Source organism: Pristiophorus japonicus, chromosome 2 (genome assembly GCF_044704955.1).
Source record: "Pristiophorus japonicus isolate sPriJap1 chromosome 2, sPriJap1.hap1, whole genome shotgun sequence".
NCBI lineage: Eukaryota > Metazoa > Chordata > Chondrichthyes > Pristiophoridae > Pristiophorus > Pristiophorus japonicus.
The window spans coordinates 210,029,212-210,045,398 of record NC_091978.1 but is presented as its reverse complement, the minus strand read 5'-3'; the positions used below and the strand labels follow the sequence as shown (position 1 = coordinate 210,045,398).

At 44.7% G+C, this 16,187-nt stretch overlaps 1 protein-coding gene across 1 annotated transcript in view; it reads right to left on the bottom strand.

Moving 5' to 3' along the window:
• The window catches only part of LOC139243687 (LIM domain-binding protein 2), a 776,895-nt gene that overhangs the window by 720,498 nt on the left and 40,210 nt on the right, over window positions 1–16,187 (bottom strand). Inside the window, exon 2 of the mRNA XM_070870836.1 lies at window positions 11,853–11,891. Coding sequence (XP_070726937.1) covers window positions 11,853–11,857 — 5 coding nt within the window. The 5' untranslated portion in view covers window positions 11,858–11,891. The remainder of the gene's footprint in view (window positions 1–11,852; window positions 11,892–16,187) is intronic.

Genomic DNA, 16,187 nt, shown 5'->3' with positions numbered 1-16,187 from the left:
ATGTTTTGCGCAAGTTTACTTTCTTTATTGCTTTCTTAGTCATTCTTGGCAGCCGACTGAGAGCATCGGCGTAGTTTTCTGTGCCTGGCCTGTGGCGGATGTATGCGGACAACGTGAGCGCCCATCTCTGGATGTGGGCCATTGCGTTGGTATTTATCCCTTTACTCTCGGAAAATAAGTGGATGTAAGTGGCTTATGGTCAGTTTCTAATTCGAATTCTAGCCCAAACAGGTATTCATGCATTTTCTTTACCCCATAGGCACACACTAACGCTTCTTTTTCAAACATTCTGTCGGCTCTCTCAGCCTTCGACAGACTACTGATGCATAAGCAACCAGTTGCAATTTCCCGAAATCATTAGCTTGTTGCAATACACACCCGACGCCATATGACGACGCATCACATGCTAGTACCAAACGCTTACATGGATCATACAACACAAGCAATTTGTTTGAGCATAACAATTTTCTCGCTTTTACAAAGTCATTTTCTTGGCTTTTGCCCCAAACCCACTCGCCCCTTTTTTGTAGTAAGACATGAGGTGGTTCTAACAGTATGATGAGACCCGGTAAGAAGTTACCAAAGTAGTTCAATAGTCCCAGAAATGACCGCAGCTCCGTCACATTCTGTGGCCTCAGTGCGTTCTCGATTGCCTCTGTTTTCACGTTAGTAGGCCTGATGCCGTCCGCCGCAATCCTCCTTCTCAAGAACTCCACTTCAGGCGCCAGGAAAACGCACTTTGAGCGTTTTAACCTGAGCCCCACGCGGTTGAGGCGACTAAGAACCTCTTCTAGGTTCTGCAGATGCTCGATTGTGTTCCGACTTGTGACCAAGATGTTGTCTTGGAAGACCACGATGTGCGGGACCGACTTCTGTAAACTTTCCATGTTTCTCTGGAATATCGCCATCGCTGATCGGATTCCAAACGGGCATCTATTATAAACAAAAAGACCTTTGTGCGTGTTGATGCAGGTGAGGGCCATTGATGATTCCTCCAGTTCCTGCGTCATGTAGGCTGAAATCAGATCCAGCTTCTTGAATGTCTTTCCTCCCGCTAGCGTTACAAAGAGGTAGTCAGCCTTTGGTAGTGGGTATTGGTCCTGCAGGCAGAAACGATTGATAGTTACTTTGTAATCGCCACAGATTCTGACGGTGCCATCTCCCTTGAGGACTGGGACAATAGTACTGGCCCACTTGCTGAACTCGATCGGTGAAATGATGCCCTCTCTTTGCAGCCGGTCTAGCTCGATCTCTACCCTTTCTCTCATCATTAGTGAATGATACTTAAAGGGTTGACAGTGGATAGTCAATGACAAACATTTAAAGATCACATGGATGAACTTCAACAATTGTACATCCCTGTCTGGAGTAAAAATAAAATGGGGAAGGTGGCTCAACCGTGGCTAACAAGGGAAATTAAGGTTTTGTGTTAAATCCAAGGAAGAGGCATATAAATTGGCCAGAAAAAGCAGCAAACCTGAGGACTGGGAGAAATTTACAATTCAGCAGAGAAGGACAAAGGTTTTAATTAGGAGGGGGAAAATAGAGTATGAGAGGAAGCTTGCTGGGAACATAAAAACTGACTGTGAAGAGAAAAAGATTAGTGAAGACAAACATAGGTCCCTTGCAGTCAGATTCAGGTGAATTTATAATGGGGAACAAAGAAATGGCAGACCAATTGAACAAATACTTTCGTTCTGTCTTGTTAAACCTGCAAACCACCATGTTGCAGAGGAGGACAGATCCATGGAGGATCACGACGAACCAGAGCCTCAGACAGGTCGCGCCCCCGGAATTAGGTGGATCTGCACTTTTGCTCCTTGGAATTTCCCGATGCCTGGTTCGAACAGTGAAGGAAATTTGTTTAAGACCTGGGTACACGAAGTGTCATCAGCGGGCGATAGCGCTCGGACGTTGTACCAGTTCCAGCGTATCTTTCCCAGCCAGCTCCTGCCGAGCAGCGTGTGACCATCGCCCGGTACCACCTAGAGTGGTAGCTTGTGCACCACGTCATCATAGGAGACCTTTACAGTAGCACTGCCGATTACAGGAATCAGTTCTTTCATGTAAAGTTCTTAGTTTCGTGCGAAATGGAGTTAAGACTGACCTTGATGCCTTGTTGCACCTCAACCTTTCAAAAGTCTTTTTGCCCATGATGTACTGGCTCGCGCCTGTGTCCAGCTCTATTGACACCTTTTAGTTCAACATTCAGCATTATCGGGGGACAATTCGTGGTGAATGTGTGCACGTCATATACCTCTGCCTCCTCTGTCTGAGGGTCTGGTTCGTCGTGATCCTCCATGGATCTGTCCTCCTCTGCAACATGGTGGTTTGCAGGTTTAACAGGCTTTGCAGCTCACCTGCACACTTGGAGGTGTCCCATTGTTCCACAGCCCTTGCAAACGTACTCTTTGAATCGGCATGAATGGAAACGATGATCACCCGCGCAGCGCCAACAAGGTGTTAATGGCCTTGCATTCATCACCCTTGATGGTGGACTCTGAAACATCTGCGGACGTGCAGCTGCAGGCATGTGTGACCTGCCCTGTACGTTACGATTCAAAAACATCATCACTTTTTTCATAGTACTTGTAGCAGCACTTGTATGCTGAGAGATTTGCTTCGTATTGTCACTGGTGGCAATGAAAGCCTGCGCTATCGCTATGGCTTTGTTCAAGGTTGGGGTCTCTACAGTCAATAGTTTGCGAAGTATGGTTTCATGGCCAATGCCAAGTGCGAAAATGTCTGAGCATGTGCTCCAAATGTCCTTCAAATTCGCAATGTCCTGCAAGGCATCTTAGCTCAGCGACATAACTCGCCACTTCCTGACCTTCAGAGCTTTTGGAGGTGTAGAACCGGTACCTTGCCATCAGAATGCTTTCCTTTCGGTTCAAATGCTCTCGGACCAATGTGTACAAATCGTCATACAATTTCTCTGTGGGTTTCGCTGGAGTGAGCAGATTCTTCATGAGGTCATACGTTGGTGCCCCACAGACGGTGAAGAGGATCGCCCTTCATTTGGTAACGCTCTCTTCCCCATCTAGCTCATTGGCCACGAAGTATTGGTCGAGTCGCTCCACAAAAGTTTCCCAATCATCTCCCTCCGAGAATTTCTCCAGGATGCCCACTGTTCTCTGCATCTTTGGGATCGCTATCTGTATCTCGTCGCCAGTTGTAGTGTATGGAGAAAGAGTCAGACTGAACACTGAGCTCAAAGTAAAGTGTGACCTTAGTCTTTTATTGCAGGTCTCCAGAGTGCCTCTCCAACCTGTGAAGCCTCCTTAAATACCTGTACTCCCAAGGGATTTTGGGATTCCTTGGAACTCCAGGGGATGAGACCTCTGGTGGCTTTACAGAGTAAATACAAGTTCACATATATAACATTAATGACTTGGATGTGGGTGCAAAGGACACAATTTCAAAATTTGCAGATGACACAAAACTTGGAAGTCTAGTGAACAGTGAGGAGGATAGTGATCGACTTCAAGAGGGCAAAGACAGGCTGGTGGAATGGGCGGCCACATGGCAGAAGAAATTTAACGCAGAAAAGTGTGAAGTGATACATTTTGGTAGAAAAAATGAGAGAGCAATTATAAACTAAAGAGTACAATCCGAAAGGGGGCGCAAGAACAGAGAGACCTAGGGTATATGTACACAAATCGTTGAAATATAGAAACATAGAAACATAGAAATTAGGTGCAGGAGTAGGCCATTCGGCCCTTCAAGCCTGCACCACCATTCAATAAGATCATGGCTGATCAATCACCTCAGCATCCCTTTCCTGCTTTCTCTCCAAGGTGGCAAGGCAGGTTGAGAAAGCGGTTAACAAAGGCTTACGGGATCCTGGGCTTCATAAAAAGAGTACAAAAGTGTGTAAAGTATGTTGAACCTGTATAAAGCACTGGTTCGGCCTCAACTGGATTATTGTGTCCAATTCTGGGCACTGCACTTTAGGAAGGACGTGAAGGCCTTAGAGAGGGTGCAGAAAAGATTTATGAGCATGATTCCAGGGATGAGGGACTTCAGTTACATGAATAGACTGGAGAAGCTGGGATTGTTGTGCATAGAGCGGAGAAGATTAAGAAGAGATTTGACAGAGGTGTTCAAAATCATGAAGGGTCTGGTTAGTGTCGATAGAGAGAAACTGTTCCCATTGGCAGAAGGGTCGAGGACCAGAGGACACCGACTGGCAAAAGGCGACATGAGAAAAAACTTTTTTACACAGCGAGTGGTTAGGATCTGGAATGCACTGCAAGGGTGTGGTGGAGGCTGAAATGTATGTATCTGTGAGTATGCTCACAGGTTTGTAGAGTTGTTGAGCACCATCTTACCATCCAGAGGAGATGGGGGTCCCCAATGGAGTCCTCCCTTTATCGATTGGGGTCATGGCCTGGAGGGTGTTGCATGGGGCGGTCCTGTGCGATAGGTTTTTAAGTCAGTTCACCGACTCCCAGGCCGCCTGCATTTTCTGCCGTCTGGAGGAGTCCATGTTCATGTGCATTGTGTGAGGTTCCAGCCCCAATTCCATTATTTGAAGGGGCTCCTCCTCAATTTCTGGCTGCACTTCAGTCCCCCTGATCTTTGGGCACCCGGTGCAGATGGGAGCGGGCAGGTCGGAGGCCCTTTGCTAATAAACCAACTAATTCTTAACAGCAATGTGTTGCTAGGAATTATTAATCAAAGAACCCGTGAAGCAAATACATTACAAAATGGGAACGAGGGTCTGATTTCTTCATGAAGACATTTTGGTGGAATTTACTTTTATGAGAAGGCAAATGCAAGTGCAGCACAGCAAGGAGATATACCAGCAGTCTGATTCCCGAATGACATTCACAGCACACTACGGGCCAAAGTCTTGACGCAACTTCACGGTGAGCATACTGGCATCGTAGGCGTAAAAGCAGTAGCCCAAAGTTTTCTTTGTTAGGCCTGGGTTGGATAAAGACTTAGAAGCACAAGTAAGTAAGTGTACTATCTGTCAAGACTGCAGGATCACGCCAGCTAAAATGCCGCTGCAAACATGGACTTGGTCAACGAGACCATTCCAAAGAATATATATTGATTTTTGCAAAAAGGGCAGTAATAATTTTCTGGTTCTAATCAATAGCCATTCGAAATGGCTGGAGGTATGGCAGAGGGGTCAATTACAACTACAGAGCATACATTGGATGAATTGCGGGACATTTTTGCATGCTATGGCCTGCCCAAAGAAATGGTGTCAGATAAAAGTCCATGCAATTTCGGTCTATCCAATTTGCAAATTTTGCTAGACACAACGGTATCAACCCATGTTGGTAGCATCATATGTTGGTCCCTTAGAGGATGAGAGTGGGGAATTAACAATGGGGAACAGGGAAATGGCAGAGACTTTGAACAAATATTTTGTATCGGTCTTCACGGTAGAAGAAACTAAAAACATCCCAATAGTGGATAATCAAGGGGCTGTAGGGAGGGAGAAACTTAATACAATCACTATCACTAAAGAAGTAGTACTTGGTAAAATAATGGGACTAAAGGCAGACAAGTCCCCTGAATCTGATGGCTTGCATCCTAGGGTCTTAAAAGAAGTGGTTGCAGAGTTAGTGGATGCATTGGTTGTAAACTACCAACATTCCCTGGATTCTGGGGAGGTCCCAGTGGATTGTAAAACCGCAAATGTAACGCCCTATTTAAAAAAGGAGGCAGACAAAAAGCAGAAACTATAGACCAGTTAGCCTAACCTCTGTTGTTGGGAAAATGCTGGAGTCTGTTATTAAGGAAGCAGTAGCAGGACATTTGGAAAAGCATGATTCAATCAAGCAGAGTCAACATGGTTTCATGAAAGGGAAATCATGTTTGACAAATTTGCTGGAGCTCTTGGATGTAACGAGCAGGGTGGATAAGGGGAAATCAGTGGATATGGTGTATTTGAATTTCCAGAAGGCATCTGATAAGGTGCCACATAAAAGGTTACTGCACAAGATAAAAGTTCACAGGGTTGGGGGTAATATATTAGCATGGATAGAGGATTGGCTAACTAACAAAAAACAGAGTCGGGATAAATGGGTAATTTTCCAGTTGGCAAACAGTAACTAGTGGGATGCCGCAGTGATCGGTGCTGGGTCCTCAAATCTATATTAATTATTTACAATCTATATTACTGATTTGGATGAAGGGACCAAGTGTAATGTAGCCAAGTTTGCTAATGATACAAAGCTGGGTGGGAGGACACAAGAAATCGGCAAAGGTTTATAGATAGGCTAAGTGAGTGGGCAAAAATTTGGCAGATGGAGTATAATGTGGGAAAATGTGAGGGTGTCCACTTTGGCAGAAAAAATAGAAAAGCAAATTATAATTTAAATGGAGAAAAATTGCAAAGTGCTGCAGATGGATCTGCAGTCCTTGTGCATGAAACACAAAAAGTTAGTATGCAGATACAGCAAGTAATCAGGAAGACAAATGGAATGTTGGCCTTTATTGCAAGGGCCTTGGAGTATAAAAGCAGAGAACTCCTGCTACAACTGTACAGGGTATTGGTGAGGCCACACCTAGAGTACTGCGTGCAGTTTTGGTCTCTGTATTTATGAAAGAATATACTTGCATTGGAGGCTGTTCAGAGAAGGTTCACTAGGTTGATTCCGAAGATGAGGGGGTTGACTTTTGAAGAAAGGTTGAGTAGGTTGGGCCTATACTCATTGGAGTTCAGAAGAGTCAGAGTGATCTTATCAAAACATATAAGATAATGAGGGCACTTAACAAATTTGCTGGAGCTCTTGGATGTAACGAGCAGGGTGGATAAGGGGAAAGCAGTGGATGTGATGTATTTGGATTTCCAGAAGGCATTCAATAAGATGAGGGAATGCAGAGAGGATATTTCCACTCATAGGGGAAACTAAAACTCGGGGACATAGTCTCAGAATAAGGGGCCGCCCATTTAAAACTGAGATGAGGAGGAATTTCTTCTCTCAGAGGGTTGTAAATCTGTTTAATTTTCTGCCCCAGAGAGCTGTGGAAGCTGGGACATTGAACATATTTAAGGCGAAGATAGACAGATTTTTGAGCAATAAGGGAGTAAAGGGTTATGGGGAGTGGGCAGGGAAGTGGAGCTGAGTCCATGATCAGATCAGCTATGATCTTATTAAATTCCTGCTCCTATTTCTTATGTTCTTATATCATGCTGCTTCGAATAGTGCACCTGAATGCACAGGATTGTCAAGGAGGCTTAGAGGAAACAAGTTCTACAGACTGGATCATCGGTGAGCATGAAGCACAGGTTAGCGAATTTACTTTTCAAGTACAGAACTACGCCTCATTCTACAACAGAGTACACACACCTGCTGAATTATTGATGAAGCTTAGGCTGAGAATGCATCTCAGTTTATTGCAACCAAACTTTTTGATAAAGTAGAGAAGGCACAATCGATGCAAAAACGTCATTATCATTCCAGTACTAAAGAGCGGTGCTTTCAGAAGGGTGGTCAAGTCAGAGTTCTCAATCCGTTGAAAAGGGCAAGTCCATGCAAATGTGAAATTGGTACAATTATTCAGGTAAGTGGCAGCAAGCAGTACATGGTCAAAATTGGTGAATACATCAGGAAGGTTCATGTGGATCAAGTGTTCCTAGTGAGTGATGCACCTTCGGTATCATGAGTAGATAATTATGAGCCTGACTTGGAGGATGATCAGAGTGAGTTGGCATGTCCAAATCCTTCAACGGACACAACATCCATATCCCCACCAACTCAGTTGCAGCCGACTGAAGGCAGTTCTGCGGGTATGGGACAATTTCGCAGAGACTCTAACTTCTGGGGGAGGAGGTGGAGTTGGGGTTCAGTTGAGAAGATCAACGAGGAAACACAAACCAACCAACAGGATATTGATAACTGGGAATATCAAGATCTGCAGAAGAAAGCTAACATGAGGACAGATGTAAGCGTTCCAAGGAAACTCAAAGAGGACGCAGGAAGATAGAGGTCAGGAATCCTGGGCTATATGCCCTGAAAACAGAAATTCCCCAAGATGGTCTCCGGAGTCAAATAAGGATATAGAAAATGGACATAGCCAGCCAACTGCAAAGAAATGGAGGTCAGAGCAGGAGGAAGCTAAAAGCTTGCAACAAGATAGGCTCAGCAGTGGAAATTTGTAAAAATTGTAATCATGATAAGTAATCTTTTGAAATATTGTACAAATACCTTGCTGCTAAATAAAAGGGGAAACAGTGTAATGTATGCAACTGTGAGTATGCTCACAGGTTTGTAGAGCTGTTGAGTTATGAGTGACTCAGCCAGTTACGTGATGTTTACAAGACTCAATAAAACCCCAGCCAGTTGGGTTCAAGGGATCCATGATGAGGCAGGTGGTTGCGAGCCTGGTGGACGAACTGGTAATGTGTAGTGTAATTTTTGAACCTTTGCTGATAAACCAATAAGTTCTTAATAGCAATGTGTTGCTATGAATTCTTAATCAAAGAACCCATGAAGCAAATACATTACAGACTCAATCACTGCTTTCAAAAGGGAATTGGATAAGTGCCTGAAAGAAAAACATTGGTAGGGCTATGGGGAAAGGGCGGGGGAGTGGGACTAGCTGAAGTGCTCTTGCAGAGAGCTGGCATGGGCTCAACGGGCCAATTGGCCTTCTTCCATGCTGTAATCATTCTATGATTCTATGAACCCTGAAATGAACAGCATGCCAAAAATTACACATAGCCTGATTACATCTACGTGAGTGGCCAGAGAGGAAAAGGAATCAGTAAGTAGTAAGGGAGTGGAGATTATGGCAGGGGCCAAAAATGATTTATCTCAAGGAAATGTTCTGCTTTAACGTAACATTAGACAAGCAGTGCGACAGCACAGACGTAGAGGCATGTGGTGGAGTGGTAGTGTTGGGTGTTATCGGGAGTCATGGAACTTGAACTATGCCTGCAAATAACATCAAGAGGCCGCACATCCAAGTCAAGAACCTTCATGGTAGAGGGAAAATTCTGCAGCTCTTTCTTAAATTAAAAATCAATACTTCTTAACCACTGTCCAAAAATTAGTATCAGAGCTTCTCAACAGTACTCTCCTCAAATGTTCACTTCAAAAAACAGGAAGGATTTGAGACCATTTGATAAATGCATAATTCGGCTTTTTCTTCTAAAATGCAAATTTTTAAAAGTTTACTGAATATTTAAGAACATAAGAAATAGGAGCAGGAGAAGGCCATATGGCCCCTCGAGTCTGCTCCGCCATTTAATACAATCATGGATGATCCGATCATGGTCTCAGGTCCACTTCACTGCCCACTCTCTATAACCCCTTATTCCCCTATTGTTCAAGAAATCGTCCATTTCTGTCTTAAATTTATTCAATATCCCAGTTTCCACAGCCCTCTGAGGCAGCAAATTCCACAGATCCACACCCCTCAGAGAAGAAATTTCTCCTCATCTCAGTTTTAAATGGGCAGCCCCTTATTCTAAGATTATGCTCTCTAGTTCTAATCTCCCCTATCAGTGGAAACATCCTCTCTGCATCCACCTTGTCAAGCCCCCTCATAATCTTATACTTTTTGATAAGATCACCTCATTCTTCTGAATTCCAATGAGTAGAGGCCCAACCTTCTCAACCTTTCCACATAAGTCAACCCCCTCATCCCTGGAATCAACCTAGTGAACCTTCTCTGAACTGCCTCCAAAGCAAGTATATCCTTTCTTTAATATGGAAACCAAAACTGCACACAGTTTCCAGGTGTGGCCTCGCCAATACCCTGTACAACTGTAGTAAGACCGCCCTGCTTTTATACTCCATCGCCTTTGCAATAAAGGCCAAGATTCCATTGACCTTCCTGATCACTTGCTGTACCTGCATACTAACCTTTTGTGTTTCATGCACAAGTATCCCCAGGTCCCGCTGTACTGCAGAACTTTGCAATCTTTCTCCATTTAAATAATAACTTGCTCTTTGATTTTTTTCTGCCAAAGTGCATGACCTCACACTTTCCAACATTATACTCCATCTACCAAATGTTTGCCCACTCACTTAGTCTGTCTTTGTCCTTTTGCAGATGTTGTGTGTCCTCCTCCCACAATGCTTTTCCTCCCATCTTTGTTTCATCGTCAAAACTTGGCTACGTTACACTCAGTCCCTTCCTCCAAGTCGTTAATATAGATTGTAAATAGTTGGGGTCCCAGCACTGATCCCTGCGGCACCCCACTGGTTACTGATTGCCAAGCCGAGAATGAACCAGTTATCCCTACTCTCTGTTTTCTGTTAGTTAGCCAATCCTCTATCCATGCTAATATATTACCCCCAACCCCGTGAACTTTTATCTTGTGCAGTAACCTTTTATTAAACCATAGCTCATTATAGATGAATGACAAAGGACAGGCACCTATTTTAATATTCTCTTGTCTTTGGCAGTTGTAGAGTTGCTAACATTGCAATGTTATCATCAAATAGTACCTGTGCAAAAATAGACCGGAGGAAACAGATTTGTTACACTTTCTTCAGCCTCTCTTAGCTTAAAACTTATTAATTGCTGAACACAATAATCTTTAAACTGGAATAGAACAAGCTGACTAGTAGACCAAGGAAAAAATGTTAGCTTCATATTGCCCATGGTCGTAGGTTCACATCTGCTAGACATTTGAACATGTCTCTGGCAGACTTATTGGGCCTAAAATTCCGGCCGGAGGCTTCCTTCGGACAAACGCCTCCGACCCGAAATTCTTCTACGAATGTACCTGGTGGTCCCGGAGGAGCCTTCGATTCCGGTCGGAGGCCTAGATTCGATGTGCAGTGTATGGGGAGAGGACTTCCTCGCACGCAGGGAAAAGCTGGAGTCACTCTGCAGTATTCTCATTGATAGTAATGGGAACTCCGTTTCTCCGAGTTCCCACTACTATCAATGAGAATAAACCCCTAAAACACAGAAACACAACATAATAAATTAAAAAAACATCTCACATATTTAAAATTAATTGAAATTAAAGTTAATTAAATGTTTTAGAAAAAATAAATATTTTGGGATTTTTTGTAATGTGATTTAATAGGGTTTAAAATAAACTTACCTTATTGGACAGGGTTTTTACTCTAAAAATGTGTATTTAAATTTAATTTTTATATGTTTTTAAACTCTTACACTGCTAAAGGTAAGCAATGCGCCTGCTTTTACCAGGCATAAAAGTTTCAAGGACATTCGCTGGACTGGAGATGGGCAAATAGCCCAATCTCACCCGCATGCGCATTGCGTGCCGAAAACCAGCTTTTGCGAGGCCTCGCCGGGTTCGTACGTATTCCGTATGGACCCAGCGAGGCCAGAATTTTACCCCCAATGAATTTTACCTGTTCCCAGCTGTGGCCACTAGGTGGAGCAACTCAGTCTATCAACAGGCCACATTGCGAATGCTCATTCAAAAGTCTGTAGTCTACACAATCCTTAAGATTAAAGCGTGGAGACGATAGGCAGTGGAAAATAAAATTTGCTGCACCTACTTCGGGGAGAAGGGAAGGAGAGAATAGTTCTGATGAAAGGTCATCGATCTGAAACCTTACCTTTGTTTCTCTCTTTGTAAATGCTGCCTGACCAGCTGAGTGTTTTCCAGCATTTTCTGTTTTTATTTTATGAAAGAATTTCAGATGTTTTCAAACTGAATGGAATGCCAAGAACAGGATCAAAATTTCTCCTTCAGTAAAATTTATGACTGTATTCTTGGTTGCGTGAATTTGTTCTTAACCTCCAGGATTAAGGAGAGAGTCTATTATAATACGTGTCAAACCTAATACAGCAATCAGCCACTTGCTTAATCTCACTTGTGTTGGTTCAAACTATCCTTCTTACAATGTAACTGTAATACACAAACCATTCACAGAAAGCAGTAGACTTCATCTTACCCCATATCTGGCTCACTGAAGGATGAAGGATATGTAGGACTGGGGGACAAAGAGAGAAAAAAATTATAAATTGATCAAAATTGATCTAATTATAAATTAAGAATAAATATGTACATCTTTGTATTCTTAACTTAACAACATAATTTGCCCAGGAGTTGCTCTGTTTTTTTTGGAGCAACTTGATTTTTCTGGAGTGTCTTAAAAATCCTCATTTTGCACATATAATTTGCGCCAGTGTAAGTGGATTTTTTTTAGTTTAGTTTTTTTTTCAAAAGGGGGCGTTATCAGCCACCTACGCCCGTTTTGGCCATTTAAGTCAGTTTGGACAGCTAATAGTTGCTCCAAACTAACTAAGGTCAGCGTATGTGGCAACTTGTGGCCGCACAGAAAACCCTTGCGGAGAGTTAAGAAATCAGCGCAGGTAGCCAGAGATGGGTTGGGGGGTTGGGGGGGGGGGGGGTGCGCGGTGGAGGGCGGGAGGGAAACACAAAGGACCTTGCAAAGCACTAACACCTTCACAACAACATTCAAGAAGAATAAAAACCATAAATAATAAATAAAATAAATAAATAAAATAATAAAAAATAAAACTTAAGTCCTACCTTCATATCAAAAGTCTCTTCCTCCCCCACCTCCCCAATCAAAACAAAGCACAACCATCAATAAATAAAAAATAAAACTCAAGTCCGACCTGGCTGGGGAAGTCAGCAGGCTGGGCCGGCCGGCCGGTGTGGGATGCCACTCGGTTGGGGATAGAGGCCGGGGAACGCACCGACTCGAGAACACACCGGCAAGTCCTTCGGCCAGTGTTGGGGGTGGGAGAACACACCGGCTCTCTCTCCAAGGGAGTTCTCCGAGAACTGGATTGGACTTCTCCGAGGGACTTTTAGTGGGGAATTTAACAGTGTAATTACTGCGGAAGAGCCAAAGTTTTTGTCAGTTTTAGGTGATTGCACAGATTGCCGGTTCTGTGGGGAGGGAGTGGAGGGTGGGGCAGGGGGCAGGGGGGGCACAGTGCAGCCTGTTTTGCAATTGTCAATGACAGACTACAACTTCAGGATTTCCGCATGTGCCAAATCCCAAAGTTGCAGTCAGTTTCAAACGCGGAATGACGGCGATCTCTACCAATATGTCACAAGAGATACATTGACAAAAAGCTGTGCTGAGATATCTTAAGCAGGAAGTTAATCTGCGGTAAGTACAAACCATCCAGGCAGTGGATTTTTATAAATATATAATAGTGCCTCGACTATCTCTTCCCTAGCTATTTTTAGGATGCGCGATGTAATCCATCTAGACCAGGGGTTTTATCCTCTCTAACTAGTTCTTCAATTATCTCCCCTCTTTCTGTTTAATAACCGTCAACATGCATTCACAAATCATTGGGCTCAATTTTACCCAAGCCCGTTTTCTGGCCTTTTGCCAGAAATTTCTAGGCCAGAAATGTGCCAGAAATATTTTGCCAAAGATTCCCCGATGTATAATTCAAATGTGGCGCCACGCAGCATGCCCAGTCGCCCCAGGGGGTGGAGCCTGCTGTCTGCACCGAAAATATGATGCCGCAACTTCTGCGCATGCGCGACAAAAAAAAGTGACGTTTTTGATGTTATTTCAATGGATGCGCATGCGCAGTACAGCTCTGAGATGGCAATCGGCCATTTTTAAAGAGCCAGTTGTGTGTGTGAGAAGAAGTGCTGGGTGAGAGCATTGGAAAATTGGTCTGCAGCAATACAACATGCAACGCGGTGCAAGGACCAAGAATTTCTTACAGGATGAAGTGGAGGCACTAGTTACTGTGATTGAGACCAGACGGCAGGAGATGGACACCACCAGAGGTCACATAAAAGTTCCACCCACAGAAATAAAGAAACACTGAAACGCAGAAGATTACTGCGCTATGGTGACCACCACGAGATCTGGAAGCCAGTGTAAAAAGTGGCACGACCTTGGTCAAGTAGTTAGTGTAAATAATATTTTCATTTATTCAATGGAATTGAAATTGTATGTCCCACCCAGCAGAAAGACACCCTCTCTAAAAAGTTGCATTTTCATCTTTACAGAGAAGGTGACACATAATAAAAAGGGAAAGAACTCAAATAGGAGGAGGCCTGGCAAATCTGCAGCCACTGACACCCTTGGAAGAGAGGGTCGCTGCTATGATAGGTCCTGTTATGTATTTAACCCTTTGTAACTTGCATTGCACCTGACCACCAGAGGGCCCACCTATTGGAGTCCCAAGGGATCCCAGCATCCCTTGGGAGCACAGTATATAAGCAGACCACCCACGAGGTACCTGCACTCTGGAACCTTAATAAAGGAGCAAAGGTCACACTTGCTCATTACACACAGTACTCAGTCTCACCATTTATTATGAGTGTAACAATTGGCGACGAGGTAACGAACAACCACGCAAAAATGCAAAGAACAGTCGGCATCCTGGAGAAGTTCTCAGAAGGGGATGATTGGGAGGCCTTCGTGGAGAGACTCAACCAATACTTTATGGCCAACGAGCTGGAAGGGGACGAGAACGCCACCAAATGAAGGGCGATCCTTCTAACTATCTGTGGGGCAACAACCTATGGCCTCATGAAGAATCTCCTGGCCCCGGCAAAACCAACAGAGAAATCCTATGAAGAACTGTGTACGCTGGTCCAGGAGCACCTAAATCCTAAGGAAAGTGTTTTGATGGTGAGATATCGGTTCTACATGTGTCAACAATCGGAGGGCCAGGAAGTGGCGAGCTACGTCGCCGAACTAAGGCGCCTCGCAGGTCATTGTGAGTTTGAGGGATTCCTCGAACAAATGCTCAGAGACATTTTTGTACTGGGCATCGGACATGAGACAATCCTTCGCAAACTGTTGACTGTAGAAACTCTGAATCTGATTAAATCCATAACGATGGACAGAAATGCCTGGGCTACCAGTGACAACACCAAGCAGATTTCGCAGAACAAAGAGGTTTCGGCCAGTACTGTGCATAAAGTAATGTCGGTTTTGAGCAGAAACATACATGGCAGAACATACACGGCTGCTGTGGCCCGACCTCAATTGACCCAGAGTCCGCCATCATCTGTTAATGCGAGGCAGTTAACACCCTGTTGGCGCTGCGGAGGTGATCATTGGCCCCATCAATGCCGCTTTAATCACTATGTGTGCAATGGTTGTGGAACAATGGGACACCTCCAACGAATGTGCAGGCGAGCTGCAAACCCTGCAAACCCTGCAAACCACCACGTTGCAGAGGAAGATCGATCTACAGTGGATCAGGCTGAATTGGAGACTTGTACCGAGGAAGCAGAGGTGTACGGGGTACACACGTTCACTACGAAATGTCCACCAATAATGTTGAAAGTTGAACTGAACGGCACTCCAGTATCTATGGAGCTGGACACGGGGGCAAGCCAGTCCATAATGAGTAAAGAGGCCTTCGACAGGCTGTGGGGAAAGAAGGCACACAGGCCCAAGCTCAGCCCCATTCACACTAAACTATGGACTTACACCAAGGAACTAATCCCTGTAATTGGCAGTGCAGAAGTCAGTCTCCTATGATGGAGCAGTACACGAACTCCCGCTGTGGATTGTGCCAGGGGATGGCCCCTGTTGTTTGGCAGAAGCTGCAAATCCCTTGGGAGGACAGGCGCACCAACATCAGTGTCCTCGTCCAGGCTAACATCCCCAGTACTGAAGCACTGACCACACTCGATCAGCTTCGCTGGGCAGGCCACATAGTTCGCATGCTAGATATGAAACTCCTGAAGCAAATGCTTTATGCGGAGCTCCTTCATGGCAAATGAGCCAAAGGTGGGCAGCGGACGCGTTACAAGGACACCCTCAAAGCCTCCCTGTTAAAGTGTGACATCACCACTGACACCTGGGAGACTCTGGCCGAAGACCGCCTGAGGTGGAGAAAGTGCATCCGGGAGGGCGTTGAGTTCTTCAAGTCTCAACGCAAAGAGCGTGAAGAGGTCAAGCATAGACAGCGGAAGGAGCTCCACCCACCCCTTCCCTCGACGACTATCTGTCCCACCTGTGACAGGGTCTGTGGCTTTCGTATTGAACTGTTCAGCCACCAGAGAATTCACTTTGGGAGTGGAAGCAAGTCTTCCTCGATTCCGAGGGACTGCTTATGAATGAATGGCTGGGGAAAATCCGCTGGAACTGGGACGACATCCGAGCACTTTCGTCCGTCAACAACGCCTTATGTACCCAGGTTCTGAGCAAGTTCCCATCGCTATTTGAGCCAGGCATTGGAAGCTTCTCGGGGACGAAAGTGCAGATCTATGTGATTCCCGGTATGCGATCCATCCACCACAAGTCACGGGCGGTACCGTACAT